The 24,114-nt window shown below is 45.1% G+C and overlaps 1 protein-coding gene across 2 annotated transcripts; it reads right to left on the bottom strand.

The window, feature by feature from the left end:
• Positions 1-143: 143 nt before the first annotated feature.
• ep300a (E1A binding protein p300 a) lies at positions 144-24,114 on the bottom strand. Of its 2 annotated transcripts, none has more exons than XM_070989965.1 (31): positions 23,815-24,114; positions 20,979-21,670; positions 19,334-19,513; positions 18,678-19,008; positions 17,324-17,443; positions 16,931-17,170; positions 16,634-16,739; positions 16,348-16,473; positions 15,738-15,855; positions 15,352-15,493; positions 14,833-14,907; positions 14,401-14,486; positions 14,035-14,187; positions 13,202-13,693; positions 12,494-12,902; positions 12,180-12,298; positions 11,787-11,850; positions 10,813-10,988; positions 10,185-10,273; positions 8,981-9,061; positions 8,640-8,696; positions 8,469-8,546; positions 8,296-8,363; positions 7,965-8,115; positions 7,465-7,611; positions 7,254-7,367; positions 6,932-7,097; positions 6,601-6,768; positions 6,263-6,424; positions 5,775-6,056; positions 144-5,634 (listed from the first exon to the last, which is right to left on the bottom strand). In XM_070989965.1, the coding sequence occupies exons 1-31, from the start codon at positions 23,906-23,908 to the stop codon at positions 2,440-2,442; spliced, it is 8,481 nt and encodes a 2,826-aa protein (XP_070846066.1). In that variant the 5' UTR covers positions 23,909-24,114; the 3' UTR covers positions 144-2,439. The 2 variants fall into 2 exon arrangements, with proteins under 2 accessions (XP_070846066.1, XP_070846067.1); XM_070989966.1 differs by having other exon boundaries at positions 17,330-17,443.

The raw sequence follows: 24,114 nt of genomic DNA, 5'->3' as shown, positions 1-24,114 counted from the left end.
GAGACTCTTCCACAATCTACAAATAGCATGAAATTCCACTGATTGTTTAAAATGTATGTTAAATTGTTAAATAATCAATTATTTACCTACAGGAAATATGGTACACTTGAAAAAGGAAGCAACAACCAAGTATTTTTCCAATGGTACAAACATACTTTATTGTACAATTAATTTATTGGCAAAAAAACAATCAGACCACCAAAATAACTTAAAAAAAAAAAGAAAAGAAAAGAAACTAATGAAAATGGAGCAACAGTTATTTTTGCTTTCTCTCAGCAAGCACCAAAAATTGTTAACAAGAAGAACGAAAAAGTGGTCAAAGATTCCATTTGAATACTAAACAAATATTTAAATAGTCTTATTTCCAGTCTCTTTTTAGGAGAAGAAATGATTAAAACAAAACTATTTGTTCAGTTGCCATCGGTTTGTACAGTGATTCAGTATGTTTACAACTATATTCATGTACATGAAACATTTCTTAAAAAGGATGGTATAATATACTCCACGGCCTCCCCGGGGCAAACTGAATGACTGTCTGCAGTGTCTTTTTGCATCACCATAACATCTTTAATACAAAACAAAACATGTTTTTATCTAATAATTCCTGTAGCTTCAAGTTTTATTTCCAAAAAATAAAATTAAATAATATATCTATATATAAAAGACAGTTTTTCCTTGTTTTTCTTATAAAATAAGTCTCAAGATATATTGCCACCTGGTTCTGATGCGTCCCCTCCCCATACCCAGCAAGCCCAACCTTTTGAGAAAAAATAGTGAGCATGTGAATATTGTGTCTTCAGTCCTCTTCATAAAAAGCTAAATGACCAAATTTAAACTCTTTCAGATCACACCTCTAACCAACCTCTGCATCAGCTCTAATTCCTGCAGCTCTCACGTCCATGTTTTGAGATTGTTCAGGTGTGTGACTTGTTGCAATAACCCCTTCCTCCCGAAAACCTTGTCAAAAATACACAGAAAAAGGCGCATTGGTGCTTGTGACCTACTACACCCCATACTGTACCTTTTAGAAAAAATCTCAATACTGTACAGTAGCTCAGGAGTACTTCTGAAGTTTTTTTTTGTAGGTTTTTTTTTTTTTAACAGATACAGCAAATATCCAATCAAACAAGAGGGGAAACAAGCAGCAGAAAATTTCTCTGCTCATAAGGTTTTAAAGTATGTACAGGGTTGTTGTTTTTTTGTTTTGTTTTTCTTGTTTTTTTTTTTGTTTGTTTTTTTTACATCTTTCACTTTCATTACAAAAAACAGTATCCAAGTCCACCATTTCTTACTTTGTACAGTACTAACATTGAAGTAAATCTTGTGGCTGAGAGGCAGTCGTGAGGAACAAAGGGCAAAGAGAGAAAAGATTACTCAGAGGGAAACCGTCGGGGGTTTGAGGGTACAGGCAGGATTTTCTTAAACCTATGCAGCCCAAAAAAGGGACAACTTTCTCAGTGTCACAGTTCATAAACAAGGCTGTAATATATGTACACACACAACCTTTTAACATCAGCCAGCTCCAAACGGCAAAACACAGAGGGGGGTGGGGGGGGTCAGGAAGGTGTGGACATTCATAGGACAACTGAAGATGGAGGGTGGAGAGGTGGCCCACAGGTGCAAGGGTTTGTTCTGTGGATCTGGCCATCGTTTGCAGAAAAATATGGCCAAACCCATGGTCAGTGTCGACCACTCCCCAAAACACTGATGAGGTTTAATTCCAACCTATGAACCCTGTCAAGGAAAACAAACAAACAAAAAAACAAACTAGGAAACCTGGCAAAATCAAACTGCATTTAACGCCCCCTCCCTCCATCCGATCAGATGAAACAAACTGTAAGCGAAAGTTGCAGTCGCTGTAAAATGTACACTGCTGTGAAAACGGTCCAGAAGACAAGTCCTTTAACAGAAGATATGTTGATGTTGGGGGGTCAGAAATAAAATATGCTTACTCTTCAAAATAGACTGTAATCATGACTGGGTAAATTGAGGAGGAAAACAAAATGATAAAAAAGGTACATCGTGTCAACTCGCTTTAATTTTTAGCCACATTTAAAATCTTAAAAATATTCATAAAAAGGCAAAAATCTCAGTCCCCAAAAATATTGTGTCATAGACTAAGGAAGAAATATCTTCAACCTGAAACACTGCCCTTCCACCTTTTTGTACACAATTGGCAAAAATATATAGATATATATTAACAGCAATAACTTACCATTGTTTTAATTTATTCATTTATTGACTTCTAAGATTTATGTTGCATCTCCCATAGGAAGGAAGCTTCAGTTCTTATTTATACATCACAAAAATATTTAAATAAAAAATAAAAACTTCTAAAACCCCAAAGCCGTAGTCCCACCTCGCTCTCCTTTCATGGCTGTTCGTCATTTGGGGCAACTGATCAGAGCATCAAGACATAGAGACAGTATGGAGTCAAGGCTACATAAGGTCTAGACTGTTGTGGTTAATGTTCGTTCCCAGCTCCTGGTTGTTGTTGCTGCTGTTATTATTCCCACCCAACATGTCAGACTGTCCCCCCTGCCCACCATGCATCCCTGTCATCCCACTCAGCTGGGACATGATGGAGTTCTGGTCTGAGCTGAACTGACCAGGATCCACAGAACTACCTGGCTGCTGCTGCTGAGATAACGCTTGCTGCTGGGGTTGTGGAGGTTGGGGTGGTGCCATACTGGGGTGATGCTGGCTTAGGTGGCTTGGGTGGGGTGAGCCAGTCTGGGTCTGCGGGGAGATGCGATGAGGTGAGGGCTGAGGCTGAGGCTGGGACGAGGGCTGCATGCGAGGGGACGGGCTAGAATGTGGGGGCTGCGACTGTGGCCTTGGCGAGGGCTGAGGTGACCTGACCTGACTGCTGAGCGATCCTGCTGGACCAAGTCCTCCTTGTCCTTGGAGATGGGGGGACTGTGCCATCGGCTGTTGGGGACTCATGGGATTGCTGTGCTGGGCCGGAGAGCCCCCACCAAGGTGCTGCTGCTGCAGAAGCCTCTGGTGGATGTTCTGGTGAAGCATGCCTTGGGACGTCTGCGGCAGTGGGGGCCCACCACCCCCTCCGCCAACTCCACCTTGCTGTTGTGGCCCCTGCCCTGGTCCACCTGGAGGTCCTCCTGGTCCTCCAGTGCCTCCACCAGGCCCTCCATCTTGTCCTTGATGGCCAGCCATTGAATTTTGCTGCTGCTGCTGCTGCTGTTGTTGTTGCTGCATCTGCATCTGATGCTGAAGCCTTTGCTGGAGCACTGCAGCTACTTGAGACATAGAGTTAGTGTACCCTTGCTGCTGGCCTAGCTGTCCTGGCCCACCTTGCGGTCCTCCTTGCTGCTGCTGGGGTCCCCCTACACCTCCACCTCCAGGCTGGGGTTGGGAAGAGGGCGGTAGCCCCGGTTGTCCCTGACCAGCCTGCATGAAGCCTTGCTGGCCTTGCTGCTGCTGGAGACCTTGAGGCTGCTGGAACTGCCCGAGGTTTCCCATCTGCTGCTGCTGCTGCTGTTGCTGTTGTTGCTGCTGCTGCAGGTGTCTTCTCATCAACAACTCTCTGAATTGTGGAGTCATATTGGTCATGTTGCCTTGCTGCCCTGCTTGCATTGCGCCCTGTTGTTGCTGCTGCTGTTGCTGCTGTAATGCAGCCATTTGCTGTTGCTGTAGATTCCCGGGCAACATTGGGCGCTGTTGTTGCTGCTGTTGTAACTGCTGAAGCTGAGCCATGGTAGGCATATTCCCTCCACCTGTCCCACCCTGAGCCATGTTCATCCCTGGTTGTCCTGCCTGGCTCACATTGACCTGCTGTTGTCCATCCATGTTAGCAAGCTGGTTAGCCCCAGGCCCTCCTACGACAGGCAGCCCTCCAGCAGCCCCTTGGAACCTCACACCTCCAGGGCCCCCTTGCGGAGGCCCTCCTCCAGGGCCCCCCTGACCTCCTTGGTACCTGGCTGCTCTCTGCCTGATAAAAGCGGCCATAAGGGTTGGGTTGGAACGAAGGATGTTCAGGACTTGCTGCTGTTGGAGGGGTGAGCTTGGGGAGCGCAGTGTTCTCAGGAGGTCTTGTAGTGCTGCCTGGGGTAGGTTTCCTGATGCAGCTGCTCCTGCTATTGAAGCAGATACCCCTGCTGCCCCTCCTGATACACCCATTACCTGCATCAGCCCACGGTTTCCTGGTTGCGGTTGTTGCTGATTCATTGACTGCTGTTGTTGCTGAGCAACCGCTGGCGGCTGCTGTGGTGCCATGTGACCCATCATGCCTGGCCTTTGTTGTGGGTTCATGGCTGGTCCCCCAGCACCCCACTGCTGGTTTGCTGCCTGAAGTTGTCCACCACCTCCCTGCTGGACCTGCTGGAGCTGCTGCTGAACTTGAGGTGGCAACTGTGACTGTGGGCCACCCTGCTGCATCCCTGCTAGCATTCCCTGTTGCTGTGGGTCTAACATAGTCCGGCCAACAACTCCCTGAGCCTGGGGGGGCATGCCCTGGGCCCCAATGTGGGCCATGCCCATCTGGCCCTGGGTGTTTTGATGATGAGCATGTGGGGGTATCATGCCGCCCTGACCCAAGCCACGTATCTGGGCTTGGGCCTGAGCCATCTGTCTCTGGGTCTCTGCTAGGCGCTGGATTTTTAGGGCTGTCTCTACAGCAGCCAGAGGGGGCCCTTGCTGCTGGCTCTGTACAGGCATGGACCCCTGGCCCTGGTTGGGTTGTTGCTGCTGCTGGGGTGGGGTGGCTGGACCCAGTCCAGGTTTTCCGAGAGACTGGTGGAGAGGAGACGCTCCAGGTGGCCTTGGATTGTATGGAGGCAAACCACCAGGGTGCTGCTGGAGTTGCTGGACATTGGGAGGCTGCTGCTGGAGCTGAGGCACCATCTGCTGCTGAGGAGAGTTCATCATCCCCCCTCCACCTCCACCACCTGGTTGAAACTGATGGAGATGGTGTTGAGGGGGCATGGGGCCACCTTGCTGCTGAACCTGCTGTTGCTGGACTGGAGTTCCCATTCCTCCTATTCCACTCATCCCCACTCCCTGCTGCTGAGGAAGTGCAGGGATGTTCCCCTGCGTGGGTGTCTGTGGAGTAGGAGGCTGTGTACCCACAGATGTAGGTGTACCAGGACCAGTGGCTCCATTGTTGGCTCCCGGTGAGGGAAGGCCATTGCCCCCAGGGGCTCCTCCAGGAGTGGCCTGGCCCACTCTCTGCATGCTAGCCATCCTCCTTCTTAGCATCTGGGCTTGCTGGAGCCTGTGCTGCAGCTGCTGCTGGCGGAGCTTGTGCTTGATGTTTAGGCAGAACGGGACTGGGCACTTGTTCTCCTGACAGTGCTTAGCATGGTAGCAACATAACGCGATAAGCTGCTTGCAAATGGGGCAGCCACCATTGGTTTTTCTCTTGCAGCTTTTTGTGTGCTGAACAACACGTTTCATTTTCTGGCAGGACGGCAGAGAGCAGTTTGCGTTTCGACACTGGCAGGCGTGGACGAGGGACTGGATGCAGCGCTGGATGCTGAGGCGACGAGAGTCTCCAGGGCTCTGTGTGGTAGCGGCAGCCTGGTTGCTGCTCTCATCATCCAAACCGAGGCCTAATTTCTCCATCTTGTGCTCGTGGCCCTTAGTGTTGTAACATGTGATGCAAAGGTCGTAATCCTGTGAAGGATGACATGAATGTCAGTTATAAATGTTTAGAAGTGACGTGTAGTATGTTGTACAGTCACGTAACAAATTCTACAAGCTACATTTTTTCTTTTGTTAGTACCACAAACCATACCAACCCCTCCCCAACTCACCTCACAGACAGTACAGTGGAAACGAGTCTCCACGTGGTGCTTGCATTCATTACAAGTGTAGACGAAGCGGTCCTGGCTTTGGTTATGCAACTCCACCAACATGCACATGGAGCTCCACTTGGACCTCCTCAGTGAGCTGAACTCCAGGTGTTTGTCCCGGGCTAATGTCAAGAAAGCATCACGGCCATCCATGAGGTCACATGCCATCAGGGGATCCGGATCTACAATAGGGGGCAAGGCATTTGCCATGGGGCCTGCGATCAGCCGGATCACAAAGAACACCTAAGACAGGAAAAAGAGGGGCAAACAGATCAGAGCCAGGCAAAATGTGTTAATGCAGCTTTGTACTAGCACTGATGCCAAAATTCAGAGTGAAATGTCGTCAATAATTCAGCTAGATTCCAGTCATTCAGTATGTTGCTTGACAGTGATTAGATGCAGATATTTGAGAAAAGTATAGGCAATGTATCGTTTCTTTTTCCTCATACCTCTTTGTGTTTTTCCATAGTGGCATAGAGTTTCTGTGAAAGGTCATTAGAAACATTGGGCATCCCTGGCTTCTTCTTATTGGCTCGACTCAGGCTGCTCTTGTTCTTACTTGTCTTCTTGTTGTTCTTCTTCTTTGCATTTTTACTGTCACTTTTTGTGTCCTGTGCAAAACAGAAGGAGGAATATCAGAGATCACCTGGTGAAACAAGGTCATATGTTTACACACACCGCCAACAAACCTTTCTTCATAATTGCCAGCCTTTTTTCCTCCCCTCTGCCACAGAGCAAAATATACAGTACATGGAGACAGTACATGGAGTACAGATAGCATTCTTACATCAATGCTCTCATTGGAAGTGCTGTTCTCCTCCCTTTTCCGCTCTTCTTCCTCCTGCTCCAGCTCTTTGATACTTTCCTCCAGCACATTGGGCCAAAAGTCACCCTCAAAGTAAGGCAACTCTTTGGCACTGGTCAAACGATCCTCTGTCGCCTGCTTGAAGATATCCTTTTGGAGTAAATTGAAAACAACATTAGTGTTCTGCATGAGTAGTACACACTCCACACTAGAGCAGTATCAGAGAACAGCGTCTGCATCAAATCCTGAATCACAAAAATGAACATTTCTCCAGCACATATATAAAAGCAAATTTGAATACATCTATGTCTACCTTGTAATCGTGCACTATCCGCTCAGCCACAGCTTTGTCTAACATCTTCTTATACCACTCCTGGAGGCGTTTGGGCTTTGGGATCTTCTGATCTGCAGGGTGACAGTGGAAGATGTAGTCGTCCCCTTCACTAGGCGGGCAGGCCCAGATGTGGCCAGTGGTGTAGCTAAGGAGTACACATGAGACAGTGCACAATGAGCAAAATTCATATACAGATATACATATACACATACAGTGCCTTTGTAATGTGACAAATAAAACTGTGTAAGCATCCAGACAGTAATGACCATAATAAATGTTTCCTTAGAGTAGCAGCACTTACCCCAATTTCTTGACATACTCCAAATAGCCAATGAGGACTTCGTGGTAGACTGCTGTTCTTAGACTGCGAGGCCTGAAGAAGTGTACACTGTCCAGGTAGGAGATGTATACTCGTCTGATTGGGTGAAAAAGGGAAATATTAATACATCACAAAAGCTGGTTAGTTAAAATAATGGTTGGTTGGTTAAATAATGTTTCTGATATGTCCTTACCTCTGGTTGGGCTGAGGGCAGTCAGATCCATACTCTTGAACATGCATGCCAAAGAAGCAGACCTCTGCTCCGTCAATGTCCTCAAAAGCAAAAAGGGCTTTTGTCCTGTATGGGAAAGATTCCGACATCTCTCCGCTGTCCACAAATCTGTAGACAAAAACACAAGTCTAGACTTACTGACTGTAAAATAGAGAAACAGACATTTAGAAAATATTCCATACTTATTTAAATCAACACAAATTCTAAAATTAAAGAATCCTTCAATTTAAAAATGTACCCATGATCTTAGTTGATGGCCGAAATGTAAAAAAAAAGTAATCTTCTATATTTACATACAATTCTTTAAAATTATTCAAAAAAAATACAGAAGCCATGTTTTATGATTCATCACGTTGAATGTGATAAGGGTTTGTTGTGAGGTTACGTTTGACTGCATCTCCAACTCTGGATGGGAAGAGAAACATTTGTTCATGTTCAAGCCCCATAACGTGTTCTGGTACCTGGACTTCATGCCTGGTTTAACCTCCACCACTTTGTCAGAGACATGGACGACGCGAATGGTGACTTCTCCAGACTCCGGGTGGCTCTGACGCTTCAGGAAGTCATTTACTCTTGTCTCCAGATAACAGCCCAACTTTGTTTGTGGTAACCCTGTATGACGGAGACCCAGGCATTGCATTTTAGTTTAGTTAGTTTAGTTTACAGTCTCACATGAATAGGTCAAATGGAGGTTGAACGCATATTCAGTATACCATTTGAAAGGGTTACACATGTGGAAATCATAACATTGGGATAACATGGGACAGAACCTCAAGAAGCACTGCCACTTACTCTTGGCAGAATACTTGTTCTCCTTCCTTGTCTTATTTGCCTTCTTTAAACAGCCGTCACATACGAAACTGAAAAAGAGTCGAATAAGAGTCAAATGACATTAAAAAAATTAAAAAAAACAATATTTAGCTAATGAACCTTGAGAACAGCTGAAAACAGAAATTGCTCCTCACCCCATTGGCCAGATTGTGTCGTTGTGCAAGACACAAATCTGATGCATCCTGCGCCCACAGTCCATACATTCAACAAGCCTGAAAAGAGGGACAAAGATGAAGATACAAATGACATATTTGGTTACGTCTTCTTTCCCAATGTTAAGATTTGACATTTGGTGAGCAACTTACAGTTCAGGATCCAGTGTGTCATTCTTCTTCTTCTCAAACTGATCCTTGTTAATCGATCTGAAATTAATTAATAGTGTGTGTTACAATATGTAGAACAACGAGGAAATTGTGAAAATACACCAATGAAAACAAAGCTATTGAGTACAAGCTACACCATCTGTCCCCACTGTAAAAGTTTTAATAGTCAAATATGGTTTTAAAAAAAAGAAAAGCAAAGCTAATACAATCAGGACCCGAGCTGGAAGACTGGAGCTAGTTAGTTCATGAAAATAAATGCCAGGTTGATCACTTTTCAAGAGCATAAAAGAAATTCTAACTTATTGAAAAGAACCATTACTCACGTCTGTGGCTGGGTGGGGTCGTCCCCCAGGGAAACCGTCTCTCCCTGGATCTCGTTGAAACACTTCTCGCAGAAGTGGTACCTGTCAGCAAGAAGCCCAAATTTTGGTGAACTACGCCGTTCCCCACAGCACAGTCAACCACAGACAGCGCATGGGAGGGCAGTCACCAATTGGTACAGGACATGGGCAAGGTAGGGTGCCACAAGCGGAGCAAGCAGGAAGTGGGAGTGCAGCACAGCAGAAGTCGTCATCGCAACAGCCAGTCATGATTTTGAGGGGTGAGGGTGAGGGGATGAGTTTGGAGGTGCATGGTTGGTCAAGGCAAAAGCAAGCCAATGTTGATATCACAGCCATTGGAAGGGAAGACAGACAAGTCATATGGACCGGGAACAAGACGAGACAAACATCCAAGACAACACACAGCAGAGAGCCGAGGCAAAGCACAGATTAGCAATTTGGACATGAGAGGATGAGCAACAACAACCACCATCACAGCTGGCAGAGCAGGAGCAGAATCAACGGGAGCTAAATGTGAGGAGGGAACTGGAGCAGGAAGTTGCAGCACAGGACATAATACAGACACTGAACAAATATGAACAAGAAGGCACAGACAACTGCTCAGCTGTTCATTCATTCAAGCAGCTCATTTTATAGTCGGTCCTTTCACATTCATGTTAGGCTTTCATAGGTGTGAAACACAGAAGACAGGAGGAATCTGGTGCTTCTTCCACACAGAAAATGCCCACTGTACCACTATGGAGCGTTCAAAAGAAAGATAACTTCAGATAACAGCAGCAGAGAAACGGGACATTTTCTTTGCTTTGTGTGTGCAGCTTTTTCTGCAAACACAAACAAATATTTTCTTTTTAAACATTCAGTGCTGAGGAATTATTCAGAGTTTAGTTTAATGACACCTAGAACAGCTTAAAGAATGTAATAGAGGACCGACTGTTAAAATGCCATCGCATTAGGCATCACACGGAGGTCTAAGAACAGACAACATGAAGTGAAGGGACGTGTTTAAGGAAACAAAATTTATCAGATGAACACTTTGTAAGAGAAAATGTGGCAAATACTATTATTTTTATAGGCTGTATAAATCTTTTCCAATTAATCTCTACTATAATCCCTTCCTAATTAACTGACGGCTCCATCTAGTTGTGCCTCCACCCTCTATGAGACGGGCATTTCCCTCCCTCCATACCTGTTCTGGTAGCTGAAGTAAGCAGCGTCTCTGGGAATAGTGCACAGCTGCTTTCCATAGCAGCACAGTGTCTGAGGAGAGAACTCCAGCTGATGGATGGGGGGAAAAGAGATAAACATAAACATATTAATCTCTGGCTATCAACAACAGTGACTTTAGTGACTCATCTCAGCTAATCAAAGCTCATCACACTCATACAAAAAAAAGATTTCCTCAACTTCCACTGGTGATAAAATTAAAGTGAAACATAATCATGGTTTCCCCAACAAGACCCGAGTTTATGGACTCATTGTGGAATTGTCATCATTCTCATGTACAAATCCCTGTTTGCCTGAATAAATGACTGAAGAAGACTGCAAAATATGTGATGAAATGTATGAAAATGAAATATGTTTATGAAGACAGAGCCAGTCCTACTGTTGAAATGAACCTAGATCCACATTAGTGTTAAAAAAACTTGCCCAACGGAGAGGAGCTAAGCTAATCTGTGATTGGCTTAGTTTTGTTAAAAAAAAAAAAAAGTACTTAATGCTAATATGAAGCGCAACTTTGTTTTGTCTCATCATCAGACCTACACATACATTTTCATATCCACCCATCTAGTCATTCTTGTAGCACTTTGTCTCACCTTCCTCCCGCAACAGTAACCAAGGCTCTGCATGACAGGATCGATCTCTTGCTCAAAAACCTCAGCCAGCTTGGAGCAATACTTGTAGACTCTGGATGTTTTGCGGTTGTACAGCCAGGCGTTGTTGAACATCAGCCAGATGTCATCCACGTACTGCCAGGGATCCTGGTACTGACCTACAGCCAAAAAAAAAACAAAAAAAACGCAAGGAATGATGGACTGAGAAAACTTTCCAAACTTAAGACAGTTGTCTGACTGGAGCATCTGTTTTTTTCTGGCCTTCAACCAGGTCCCAATTTTGATATGTACTGCCGTTCTTAAGTGCTGTGATTTGATATTACAGCTGGTAAATAAAATACTTTCTGAAGTAAACTGCCACAGTTAGCTGTTATCAAGCTAGTGCCACGAGAAATAATAAATAAAAAAGATGTTGGGCCAAAATGAACAGAGCCCCTAAAAATTGCACACAGCAGAGCAGGAGAGTCAGGTAACGACAGCGAGGAGGAGGGGGGATGCTGAGGTTGCTGCCATCAGGTAAGACAGAGAAAAAGAGGAGAAGTTCGTTGAGCAGTGGCAACTGTTTCCTTGAGGGATTACCATGGCCGAGTCAAAAAAAGACAAATATTGGCGAGAAGCACTTCATCAGCCAGGAGAGTAGCTGCCGTGCGGTCATAACATTGTGCCCAGTTTGACAGCTGCTTCACCCACCTCCCTGATGACATCTGAATTTGTGCGTGATCGATCGTGGTCATGCGTGCAGTTTGACCAGTAACGCGACCAAGACACAGCACGAGTTTCTGGCAGTGTGAACGTAAAAATCTGACACACATCTGACAGTCGTTTCAGACAAAAAAAATCTCGTAACCTGAATCAGGCCTAAGTCATCTTATTTTTGTGAGGTTTAAACAAACAGGATCCCTAATTATTCTTTTTCATAATCAGAGTAATATAAGCAGAGTGACAAAAGTACAAACCTGTGTCCAGCTTTCTCTTGATAGTCGACAGGTCCATGGGGTTCTTCACAATCTCAAAGTAGTCCTGCAAGAACACAATCAGCATGAGCACTTATAACTTCTGTCCCAGTTTTTGTGAGTTAAATTTCTACACAAGTACACCAAGACATGCTGAAAAAATTGGTATAAAAAAACCAAACAACACAAACAGCCGCAGTCAAGACATGCTGAATTTCCGCCCAAATTCTCCCACAGTGGGGCAACTACACCACAGATGGTACAGAGGGCTGCAGTTTCAATTAAGCAAGTGTGGACAAGAATACATGCAGAGACATGGGGAACACTGACAGGGGCAGTGCAGTTGAGAACAAGGCACAGGAACAAATACATTTCAACCCCAGCAGGGATACGTACAGGTATGCACAGCAGCTGTGGGTCTACAGGCATTCTGAAAGGCAGGGACTCTGGATCTTGTCTGTAGAGAGACTCAAGTGTGGGCATCAGGGCCTGACGAAGCTCCTCTGGCTTGAAGACTGGGAGGAAATAAAGATCAGAGAAGAGAACAGGATGAACACGTGATCAGAAAAGAAAAAAAAACCTTTGGATTCCATGATTACAAAAAAGAAAATACACCCAATCTGGATGAATAATGATATATAAGGAAATGGTTAAAAAGTGCATATGGGATCAGAAGTTCAAGTTTTCTGAAAAAACAAAGTTCTCCTTACTCTTCTTTTTCACTGAAGCCTGTGGTGCAGCCGTCTCTGACATCTCCTCTTCTTCTTTCACCTCCTGCTTTACTTCCGGTTTCCTGTCTTCCGTCTTCACGGCCACCGTTGGTGTTGTTGACGATGTCTCCATGGGAACACCTTTACCTCCCTCTCCAGAACACTCTTCCTTTTTCAGCTCTGATTTCACAGGCTTTTCCTCTGTTTTGAGGTTGCTGAGCTTCCCTCCTTTGGAGCAGCTGCCAGTATCGCTCTCCTCCTCCTCATCCTGCTGCTTGACCTCCATCTTGGGGTCGAGGTTGGCAGCTGAAGTGTCCGACTGTGGCTGCTGGGAGGAAGTGTCCAGGCTGCTGACAGAGGCTGGAGTCAGGGCCTGGCTGTCTGCTGGAAATGAACCCTTTTGGGACAGCTAGAGAGGGAAACAGAAACAAACTCAGGTGCATGGTAATAGTAAATATGAAACAGTTATGCAAGAATGTAAACAAACAATCAAATAAGAGGGTATACAGAAAAGATTAAGGTTTCAGTAAGGCAAAGGTAACAATGTTTGGTCTCATGATAAAGACTGAGCAACACAGAAGGCAGGGGGAGATTCAAGCAAACCAAGGACATGAGTTATTGCTACAGGATCAATGGAATCTGTGGAATAAGGTGGACTGGTCTTAAGGTTAAAATGTGCAAGTATGTAAAAGGCTAAATAGCACTGACCGGAGTGCGTGGCAGCTGAGAACCGTGCGGCGTTGAGCTGGACGACAAACCAGGGTGAGATGGAGTGGTCGAACCAGCTGGCCCCATGTGCTGCTGCTGGAGGGACTTGTTGGAGCCGGGACCCTGTCCAAGCTGGTTCTGCTGGGGGGCTGAAGGTGGAGCCAGCTGTGGCGCATTAGGGGTGTGTGGCTGTGGGGTCTGGGACCCAGCTAGTCTGGGGGGTGTTTGGTGAGGTGTAGGAGATCGGCTGTGAGCAGGGGAGGGCGAGCTTCCACGCATGGCTGCTAAGTGGGGGATGGAGTTGGGTTGCTGGTTTGTGGTAGATGGAGTCATTGAGGAAGCAGGGGCTCCAACAGCTGAGTTGGGACCTGCACCACCCACGCTCTGAGGACCCATCGGCCCCACTGCGGAGACACTACCAGGACCACTGGCTGAACCTGGCTGTGCTAGAGGACTAGCAACTGGTAGGGAGGGTGGAGTGCCCATCTGCGTCTGAGGATAGCAGAGAATGAAGGTAAAGAAAGAGACGACAGACAGAAAGAGGTCAGTAAAAAGTATAGTTTAAGAAGAATATTAAGCATTTATGATGATCACTCTTGGGAATGCCTAGAAATTCACAGTTCTTTCTAGATGTTATTTTGTTGATTTAGGTTTGTGTAATGAAATTAACAAAAACACTTGCATCTTAAACTAAGACACATTTTTTACTTACTATTTGTGCTAACCTCGGTCTTTAGTTATTTAAATGTAACTTACCACACACTGACGACTAAGATATCTCTGACTAAAAAAAGAACTGAAAAAGAAGAAAAAAGAACTTGAATGCATCTTACCTGTGCCATGCCTGCCTGTGCTCCAGGTTGGGCCAACCCAGGCTGAGCTGTCCCAACTCCTGGTCCTGAGCCTGGAAACTGTCCCTGGGACAGATACTGACTTTGAAGCTGGTTGACATTGGGTTGCCCCATCCTGGCTCCGACCATTCCCATCTACAGGTACAGAATGGGCAGAGGTCTTAAATGTGTATCCAATGTTTTCTGCCAAGCCTGTTGATTTATTAAAGTAGCTTTTTGGGAGCTAGTCTGTGAGAATTCATTTTCATGTGCTTTGTGCTCTGTTAGCCACTGTATAAAAATTTGGTGGATTCTTAATTTTGTTTATTGGCACATTAAAAACAAAACACTGCTGTGTTCCCTACTGACCTGGTTGCCTGATGCTCCCATGGGAAGAGGAGGAGTGGACCTCTGGCCCATAGACTGCATCCCCATCTGATTGAACTGACTCATACCTGACAAAACACAGCAAATGTTATGGTACAACACAATGACATTTCATGTGCAGACAACACTACATATTGTATTTTGTTCTTAAATATGTGCAGTAGTGAGCTTTCTTTGTTGTTGTTTAAAGTATGAAGTGTCCTAAACATAACGCAATGTCAACACCAGAGAAAAAAAAACACTACAGTCCTCCAGTTCTAACACTAGTAAAACATTCCTGTGATAACAGGTTTCAGTCTCTTTGACTTAGAGTAACATTAGGGCTGATACAACATATACATTGTGTCACATGTCTAGTCCTTCCACAAACTGATGAATTACAGTAATGCATCCTGGTTCCCTATTGTTCTTTACCTGGGCCTTGCATCCTGTTGACCATTTGATTTGGGCCCGTTGGTCGAACCATTGATGGTTCAGGGAGGGGACCATCTGAAAAAAGCAGATACCCAAGATTAAGAAAACCAAGCCGTCACCTGGGCACAGTAGAGAGGGAAATGTGGAAATGCTCCAACCAAGCAGTGAAAAAACACTTGACAAGTGTAATGCATGGCAAAGGTAACAGAGGAAAGAATCGCATTTATAGCTATAAATATAAATAAATAATAAACGACACAATGTACAGTATATCTTGAATATGTACTTAGTATAAGTCTGCCAAACACAGCAAAAAGAGGACATCAAGATGATACAATATGATACAAATAATCTGAGCCTATAGTCTCATATCATGGTTTGCTTTAAGTCTCAATGCATGAAAAAAAAAAACAAATGTCACAATGTCAGATTCTGCTGGATTGAATTATCATTCACATGAATGCCTGCAGTGCAGCATTAGCACTGATCCAAGTCTACACATGCTGCATGTCCACTCACTTGGAGGCAGTCCAGTGGGGGGCTGACCCATGCTGGCCGGCCCAAGGCCCAGACCCTGCTTCTGGAGTCGTGTCCTCCTTTTCTCCTCAAGCTCCTTCTGGATCTTATAGATCTTCTCTGCTAGCAGGTGATAGTACTCAGCCTGTCAAAAAGATAGGAACAAAATGAGGAAAATGTGGCTCAAGGGTAAACTTCTCGAACATTGAGCCGCTATAAACTTAAAGCAATTCATCAGTTGGGCTCATACGCTCTATGTTTTCACTCACGTCTCGCACTGCCATGTGAATTGTGAATTTTTTAACTTTTGACATTGATCTATGATGAAATGAGAGACTGGCTACAACTGTAACATGACAAACTTCCCAGCAGCACAATGAGCAACTTACTCTGCTGTTGGCTGACTCATACATGTCTCCCTCAACTTTTCTGGCATAGGCCACCAGGTTCTCCATTCGACGGTCTTTGAGGGCAGCAGGATCTGGAGTCGGAAAGATGGCCTGAACACTGCGGGTGGAGGAGCAAACAGAGGAGGGAAGCAAAAGGAGGAAGAAAAGGGGAAGGAGGTGAAAAATTATGTAATTGTTACTGCTTGTACTTAAGTTGATATGGCATCTAAACCTGTGTTGTAACTGGGCTAGCAGCTCACTACTGGGAGTGTGCATATCATTGTGAAGTGTCAGTGCATTGTTATAGCTGTGCTGTTTATCATAGTTAATGTGTCCATTCATCAGAAATAAATATCTTGTCAAGCTCTGATTACAGTACAATTGTCGACGAGCCCATGTGTTCTACTTACTGCCACAGAAGAGGAAAAAAGCTCTCATTTATCATCTCTCCACCAGTCCTTGTGAAGGTTTGCTAATGTTACTAACAGATTTTTGGTATGTTCATTATGCACATTGTTGAAAAATATTACTTGTATTAACACACATTAGTAATAACAAGATCCCATTCTTGTTGGTGCAAACAAAAATGTAGTTCTTCTTTAATACTTACAGTTTGTGTACCAAGTGGTTTCGTAGGTCCTGCGTAATGTCTTCATGCCAGCTTTTCCTCATGCCTGTGGCAGAGGGAGGGCCTGCTGTGGGCATGGAGCCGACCCCACTGGCATCATTCATCAGACTGGAAGAGACATGAAGGCATAATTTCAATGATTAACTTCTTAAAGTAATACAGATGTGGCCGGTCTGATCGGGAACTGAGTAAAACACTGAAAATCTGAAGCTCTGTGATGGGCACTTCAAATCGAGGTATGTGCCAAACAGTATGTTATGGTGCTTACCCTTGGCTATTCACATTGAGGTGCATCATAGTATCCTGCAGCAGGTTGGCTTGTTGACTCTGAGTTGGAGCTCCCACACCTCCATTGACTCCCATGGGATTTGCACCTACACGTGGAAATGACAAGACATTATACATTGTTCTTATCTGGAGTCCTTAGAAAGATGCCTTTGGTAGGCACTTTTTATAACTCCTTCTTCTGAAAGGTCACATGAAGAAACTAACTTTCTACATAGTTCTCATTAAGTCTTAAACAATACCGGGAGAATGAAGCAAGTGAATGTGCAACCTTACTCACCCATTGGGTTTAGGGGCCTCATGCCAGCCTGGCCTTGGAGGCCTTGGCTGGACATATTGGGCTGGGTAGTCTGAGCCTGGATCTGGTTTCCCTGGTAAGTGAGGCCCAGGGCTGCGTAGGCTCTTTCTATGGAGCTGGGGTCAATCTGGCTTGGAGGGTTGAGGTTGGGAGCACTTGGTTGGCCACCAGGTACTGCCCCAAGGGAGCTGCCCAGACCTGCAGTGGCCGCCCCAAGTAGAGCTGTGAGGTCATAAGAAGAAGAGAGCAGAGGGTGAATAATATGCCATAAAAACAGTAAAACTGATGATGATTATAACTATAACACAATACAACATCATTGTGTAGTGTGAAAAAAGGATGCATAAGTATAGTGTTGTTTGGTCAGATACAGACACTCACACTGCGGGTTCCTCTTGTCCCCAGCATTCTTCAGTGGCAGGCAGACAGGACAGTCATGCCGCGTGCAGTTCTTCCAATGGGAGATGATCTGCCTTGATGATGCACAGTGAGCAACTGAGGACGAAAAGGGGCAGAAAGACAGGAAGAGTTGGGAATCACAGAGGTATATGAGGGAGGGGAAAGAGGCAGAAGAACAAGAATGAAAAAAAAAAAGTGAGGTCAAGGAAGTAAAAGATGAAAGATAAAATTAGAGATGTTGGGCCTAACCTAAAAAGAACTGCTGAATAAACAAGACAAACAAAACTGTTATGAAATTCATTAAAAATCTATTAACATGTATTCTCTGTGTAGTCACACACTTACATAGCTTATGCTGCCTGTGCTGTTTGCCTAAGAGCTATACCGCTGTACAGGGTGACAGAACGATGACCCGCATATTGTACCGGGTATGACTGCGTCACGTTTCAGCTATGTCACGGTTTTGTTCCATCCTCCACGCATCTTCAAACCCCACCAAGAGCTGTAGAAAGTGCTTGATTTTGTTGATCTTTGCTATTTGTGCTTCTACCATGGGTAAGTAGGCGGAGTAAATAGTTTCTTTTATTGTCGGTTTTAATTGTTAATTGTTTTCATTGTGCTGCACGGTGGCGCAGCAGGTAGTGCGCGTGCGGGTCGGGCCTTTCTGTGTGAAGTTTGCAGGTTCTTCCCGTGCATGCGTGGGTTTTCTCCGGGCACTCCGGCTTCCTCCCACAGACCAAAAACGTGCTCATTAGGTTAATTGGTGACTGTAAAATTGCCCCTAGGTGTGAGTGTGAGTGTGTGAATGGTTGTTTGATTGTGCCCTGCGATCGACTGGCGACCGGTCCAGGGTGTACCCCGCCTCTCGCCCGTTGACGGCTGGGATAGGCTCCGGCACCCCCCGCAACCCCGAAAGGGATACGCGGTATAGAAAATGAATGAATGGATGGATGGATGGATGGATGGATGTTTTCATTGTTGATTGGGAGTCTGCACAGTGGTCTATTTTGAAAATTTACTGGATTGTCAACACCATTCCTGTGTCTGACTTCCTGCCTGGCTCAATATGCTCTGTGCAGCTTGACGTGGCGTCAAAACTAGCCTAGGTGCGTGTTCTCCATGAAGCAGAGCAGAAAGCCTCTCCTGTGACACTTCTGAAACGCACGATGGCGTGCCTGGTGGAATTGCTAGCACTGAATAGAAATGGCTGCAACACAGCCAGAATGCGGCACAACTATGCCTGGTGTAATTTAGAAGTGAGGTGTCAAACACTGAGATACATCATAGCTATCCACTGAGTGCAGGAGCACGCAGCATCCCTTCTACTCACCCTGACAGGACTTGCCAGCCTGGCAGTGAGTCATGTGGTTGAGGACGTTCTTCATAGTGCGGCAGTGGGGCAGGTTGCACTGCCGAACTTCACCGTTGGCCTGCTCTCGCCGCTGGCACTTGTGTGCATGAAGCAGGAGTACCAGTTGCTGCTGGATTAGCTTGCGCTTCTCAGGGTCAGCTGTGGGTGGTGCTCCAGCTGCAGCAGATGATGCAGGAACCTGGGTACCGGGACCCATCAAACCTGCCTGAGCGTTGGCCACCATCCCTGGGGCCCCTCCCACAGGTGCACCTGAGGGACCACCCACACCTGTTTGTGACTGCTGGGAGCCCTGGTAAGTGAAGAGGGAAGAAATAAAAAAAAGATGACGTGGATGGGGCAAGAATAGTAAATAAATAGGCAACAGGAAGAAGGTAACAGTGAGTGGGGAGGGGAGAGGAACAAGAAAATAGAGGTGGTGTTTAATTTACAATGAGAGGCAAGTGAGGTCAGTGAAATGAAACAGGGCAATAAAACAGCGTCATGGGGGGAAGAGATGACAGACGAGGGAATCCTTTTGAGCTGATACTTAAATCTGCCAACTTGATAAAAGAATTACAGTACAACCCATTCTTGGATCGACATATTTTTTAAGTCAATTTGTATTTGTTCCCTACCATGGCAGCCATTCCTTGCATGGGCTGGTTCTTCTTGTCCACACTGAACTGTGCCAGGCTGTTGGCCATGGGACCTTTGTTCTGGAGCTGAGGGCCCAGCCCTGCACCTCCCAGACCTTGATTTCCCTGCCCTGCATATGGACCTGCAAAAGGGCCACCTGGGTTCCCCATCATCCCCATCTAGGAGAAAAAGGGGAAAAAAAAAAAATCAGGACACAGACAGAATGGGTGAATGATGAAGAGCTGTAAAGAGTACAGGAGAGTAGTGTAGGATACATCAGGCAAAGTAAAATGACAGTTAACTACGTAGTAGTTGGGTAGTAGTAACACCACATTTCACTGCGTGACAGCTTTTGAACTGTACATGTAACAGTATTTTGTGTTCTAACAGTTGGCAAGATCTCAAATCTTAGCTGTTAAATGGGCAGGACACGTGGCTACTTCCATACAAAGTGAACTCCATCAAAGCCTAAGTTAAAGGGAAGTTTTCATTTCCCAAAAAGAACATTAAATCTTGGCTGTTTTTACCACTTGCACTATTTGTTGCTCAACAGCAATTAAGTCATATTCTACTGGAGGGAGAAAATGTTCTTCTAAATCAGTGAATCAGGTTACAGCATCAAGTAATGAGTCATTTAATCATTGGAAAGTGATCTAAAACTTAAGCAAACCAAATTCAACATCAACAGCAGTAACTGTAGCCATGTGAATGTAACAGCAATCTGCCGTGAACAGTTCCTGTTTTCTCCCTGCACACTGAAAGGGTTATTTTAACTTCTTTTTTTTATTAAATTAATGATCTATTCATCATAAGTAACGCTGTCTCTTTTCTCTCCCTATTCCTTCCATCACATTCACAAGTTCCATTGCATTTTTCTTTTACTGCATCCTATATCTTACCTGAAAAACCTCTTACTGCTTTTGATCTCTATGGCTAAATCAAACATCAGTGTCCCCACCACATTCATTCGGCAGCATCAGCCTGCCACTGCAACATTTTTACTGTCATCCCTGTGAGACTGTCAATCACACAAGCAGAGCATTTTTCTGGCACTTCGACTGCCAGCATAAGCTTGCTGCGCATCACTCGTGGTTGTTAAAATACACAGATACAGTCATGGTCCCAAAGCACTACTTTGTGATTGCACATGAAAAAAAAGCATCCCTTTCTGAGTGGGGAAAAAACTAGAGCATGCAGTAAAAAAGCTTGAGGTAAAGGACAGACAATAGCAAAACAGAATTTGTGAACAGGTTTTGCATGTTAACATATGATCTTGACCTTCAAGCAATCATGTGAAAAAATTAGCTGTCATCAACTACTTACTGAGTGAGGAAATCTAAGTAACGATGCCTATAATAATGACAGTATACAACTAAGTCTGCACACATTAGTCTATTTTTCTGTTTCATAGGTTAAGGTTTTGGGTAGTAGTAAAGACTTTTGAGCATTAACTGGAGGATAGTGAGATGTTCTACATATGAGATACTGAGGAAGTGCTTGGAATACACAAATGAATATTTTTACTTAATATAGCATTTACTGCCTGAATTCCATCAAATTTTAAAATGAATGAAGTGGATTCATAAGCAGTGTTAAACCATGTCCACTAGAAAAGAACATTTCTATAATTGGAGGAGTCCCTACCTTGTTCATCGCTCCAGGCTGCTGGCCTCTCATCCCGGCCTGGCCCCCAGGTCCCTGCTGCTGTAGGGTCTCAGCCAACAGGTTGCTGTTTCCACCCATCCCCTGATTTCCGAAGCCCATCCTTGGGGAGCCATTCATCACCTGGCTCCCAATCATGCCTGGCTGCTGCTGTCCATTATTGCCTTTCTGCTGCGCTCCCATCATGGCCCTATTCATGCCACCCATCATTCCAGCTGCAGCATTCTGTTGCTGCTGTATCATGTTGGCCTGCTGCTGAGGGGAGAGGTGCTGTTGCTGCCCCTGGCCCATCATCTGTGGAGGCCCCTGGCCAGGGGATGCCTTCATGTTCGCCAAGTGTTGCCCCAAGGTGGGGCCTCCTGGGCTACCCATAGCTCCTTGGTGCCCCTGTTGGGTTGAAGCGGGTGCTCCTGAACGCAGAAGCTCAGACAGCTGTTTGTGCTTGGCCACTGCATCCTGGCCTCCGCCAACACCCCCAGGACCCCCTCCAGGGCCAAGCCCAAGACCCATTCCTCCTGCCCCTCCACTGCCTCCTCCAGGACCCAGCCCTGCAGGTCCTGGTCCCAGTGTGGTGTGCAACTGGATGAGGTCCCCACCATTGATCAGGCCTGGTTCATTAGAGCTGATGAGCTCATCTGGGAGATCATGCTCCAAGTCAAACAGTGAGCCGAAATCTAAAATGGAAAAGAAATGCAAAGTTTAGGAGAGGGGAGACAATGAGATGGGAGACAAAGCAGGGAAAGGGTGAGAGGAGGACAAAAAGGACCACAGCCATGTTAAGCTGGTATAATCCTTCATTTTTCAGCATGACTGAGTGAAAATGCAATTGCATGCTTGTCATTAAAAAACTGATAAAAAGCTCTTTGGAGGTGTATGACCAATTTTCTCCCATCAGAAATGAATAACAGGCACCAAGCAAAAAACAATTGAGCAATAAACTACAGGTGAGATCCACAAGAACTTGTGTCTGTGTGTGTGTGAGAAGCTGCCTGCACAAATATATATGCAAACACACGCCCACATGGCTTGCTCACTCAGAGAATCCCTGACCAGCGAAGTGATTCAACGTGTTGCAAAGACAGGTTTGTGCAGACAAGGTGACGAATGGACCATTTCATTGAAGTAACACCACAAAATGGAGCCAAGTTGGTAGAGACGCACACTCACTGTTCAAGTTCAAAAGCACAAAGCTTAGGCAATCAAGAAAGACACATGATGGACATCATGTACACTTCAGTATCATTAAGACGTACATCATGACCAAAAAGCACACACCCCCAAATTCCTCAAAGTAAAGAATATAATTGACTCTTGATATCTGTTCTGTACACTGTAAGGTACCACACACTGTTTGACTCACCAAACCAACAATTCTATATCAATTAGTTGTTGAACTCATTTTTTGAAGTTACAAAAGACATTTACTCATTGCAAATCAAAAAAGCAATTTTCCTGTTTCATAGACCTACACACTGACTATTTTAGATTTTTTGTCAATAATCAGGTAAACTAAGATATGAAGACATGACTTTCATCTTAAATGACTTATTGATGGGCATTCACCTTTTTTTTTTGATGAACTGTGACTAGGTTAAATGATTGATCTCCAGGGAAAACAACCTGCATTTGCCATAGCCATAAATCTAAAAATACACTAATAGAAAACATATGAAACAAACATTTACAAACTCCTTTATGAAAGTACAAGCACAGAAACAATGGTGCTCAAGAAGTGTACCAATTTCTCGTCATATGCTTTTATTTCTCAAATTAAGTACAAACACTCTGCATGGCAGTGTCAGAAATAATCTCAGAAGACAAACTTGCGTGCAATAAATTGCACCCCTTAAATACAGATGATTTTATGGAAAGCACTGCACTGATCCTCAAAATACATCGTGCAAGGTAACGCAAATGTGTGCAACGTCTGGATGACTAAACAGTAAAAGTCTCTTTCCACAGATGCTGACTGCCACTGACAACCTTAGCCGAGTGGACAGTCTAATGTGCAGTTGTTCAAGGTAAAATGATTGAGTGGATGATCGAGTATAGAAATCTGGATGACTATTTCGTGCTTGGAGCAGCATTTGCTTGCTAACTTGACTCGCTGGTTAATATCGCGGTGGCTGGGCATGGCGCTGTCCATGCTCCACAGTTTTGTTCGCAGGCCACTATTCCAGCTGCTGTCACACGCCATCCACAAAAAACACACCAACAATGGCAAATTGAGCTCAACAATCAGTCGGACCCGTGGGCCTAATTTTGGCTCCCCCACAAGGCTATCCCCATCCCAACCTCTGATTTTACTATCAACGGTAACGTTAGCTAACGCTGGTTGGGAAAGGGTCCGAGTTATCATGGGGCAACACAACAGATTGTTTTAGACGGTAGAAGCCTGAAAACTCAAATAACAGAATGGGACAGGCTGTAGCTGACTGTCAGTTTGTCACGACTGAAAGACAACAAAAACTTTATCATAAGTTGGCTTGGCATTGAGCTTATTATCAGCCCGGCTAAAGTATTCATTAGACACACGGCCGTCAGTTTAGGACCCGCATTCAGTTAGCTAGCCTAGCGTTAGCCGAGTGGCTAACGGAGCTACCTCCGGCTAAAATGGCTGTTAGCATGCGAGCTAGCTGGGGGAGCTCTTCTTCACGTCCGACACACTCACTACTAGCAGGCTAACATTAGCAAGCTACGACAAAAACAGAGGAGTAATCCCGCGTCTTCTCCCTCATTCAAGTAAACCCAAGCCGCCGAAAATTAACAAACTTAACAAATGACACCGTAACAAATGATATCATGAGACAATACTTACCATTTCCATCGCTGGCGGAGGCGGAAAGTGCCGGAGAGGAGAGTTTAGGCCTCTTGGCTGAAGGCGGGCCAGAGTCCAGAACGTTCTCGGCCATATTTTTTCGAAATAAAAATATATAAAGTATCCACAATTGCAGACGTTTTCACGCCCTTAGAAGCTCATTCCTTTTCGTTTCCAATATTGCGACTTTTCCCCCTCCTTTTGGGGAACTAAGAGGGGGAAAGTCCCGTGTACAAATTACTCCTCTTTCCCTGGGTTCGCCTCTCGATTTCAGCCTCGGCGTATATCAACCCCCCTCCC

The sequence above is a fragment of the Chaetodon trifascialis genome, chromosome 21 (assembly GCF_039877785.1).
Source record: "Chaetodon trifascialis isolate fChaTrf1 chromosome 21, fChaTrf1.hap1, whole genome shotgun sequence".
In the NCBI taxonomy this organism is placed as follows: Eukaryota; Metazoa; Chordata; class Actinopteri; order Chaetodontiformes; family Chaetodontidae; genus Chaetodon; species Chaetodon trifascialis.
This window is presented reverse-complemented; position numbering and strand designations above follow the sequence as displayed.

What these genes read in the sequence shown, in the direction of transcription:
- ep300a (XM_070989965.1), bottom strand. Translation starts at nt 23,908, where the DNA reads ATGGCCGAGAACGTTCTGGACTCTGGCCCGCCTTCAGCCAAGAGGCCT. An exon ending in GGCTGGCAAGTCCTGTCAGG is followed by an intron (nt 17,444 to 18,677) that starts GTGAGTAGAAGG and finishes TTTCGTCCTCAG; the next exon opens with TTGCTCACTGTGCATCATCA. An exon ending in CACAGCTGCTGTGCATACCT is followed by an intron (nt 11,851 to 12,179) that starts GTACGTATCCCT and finishes GTGTTCTTGCAG; the next exon opens with GACTACTTTGAGATTGTGAA.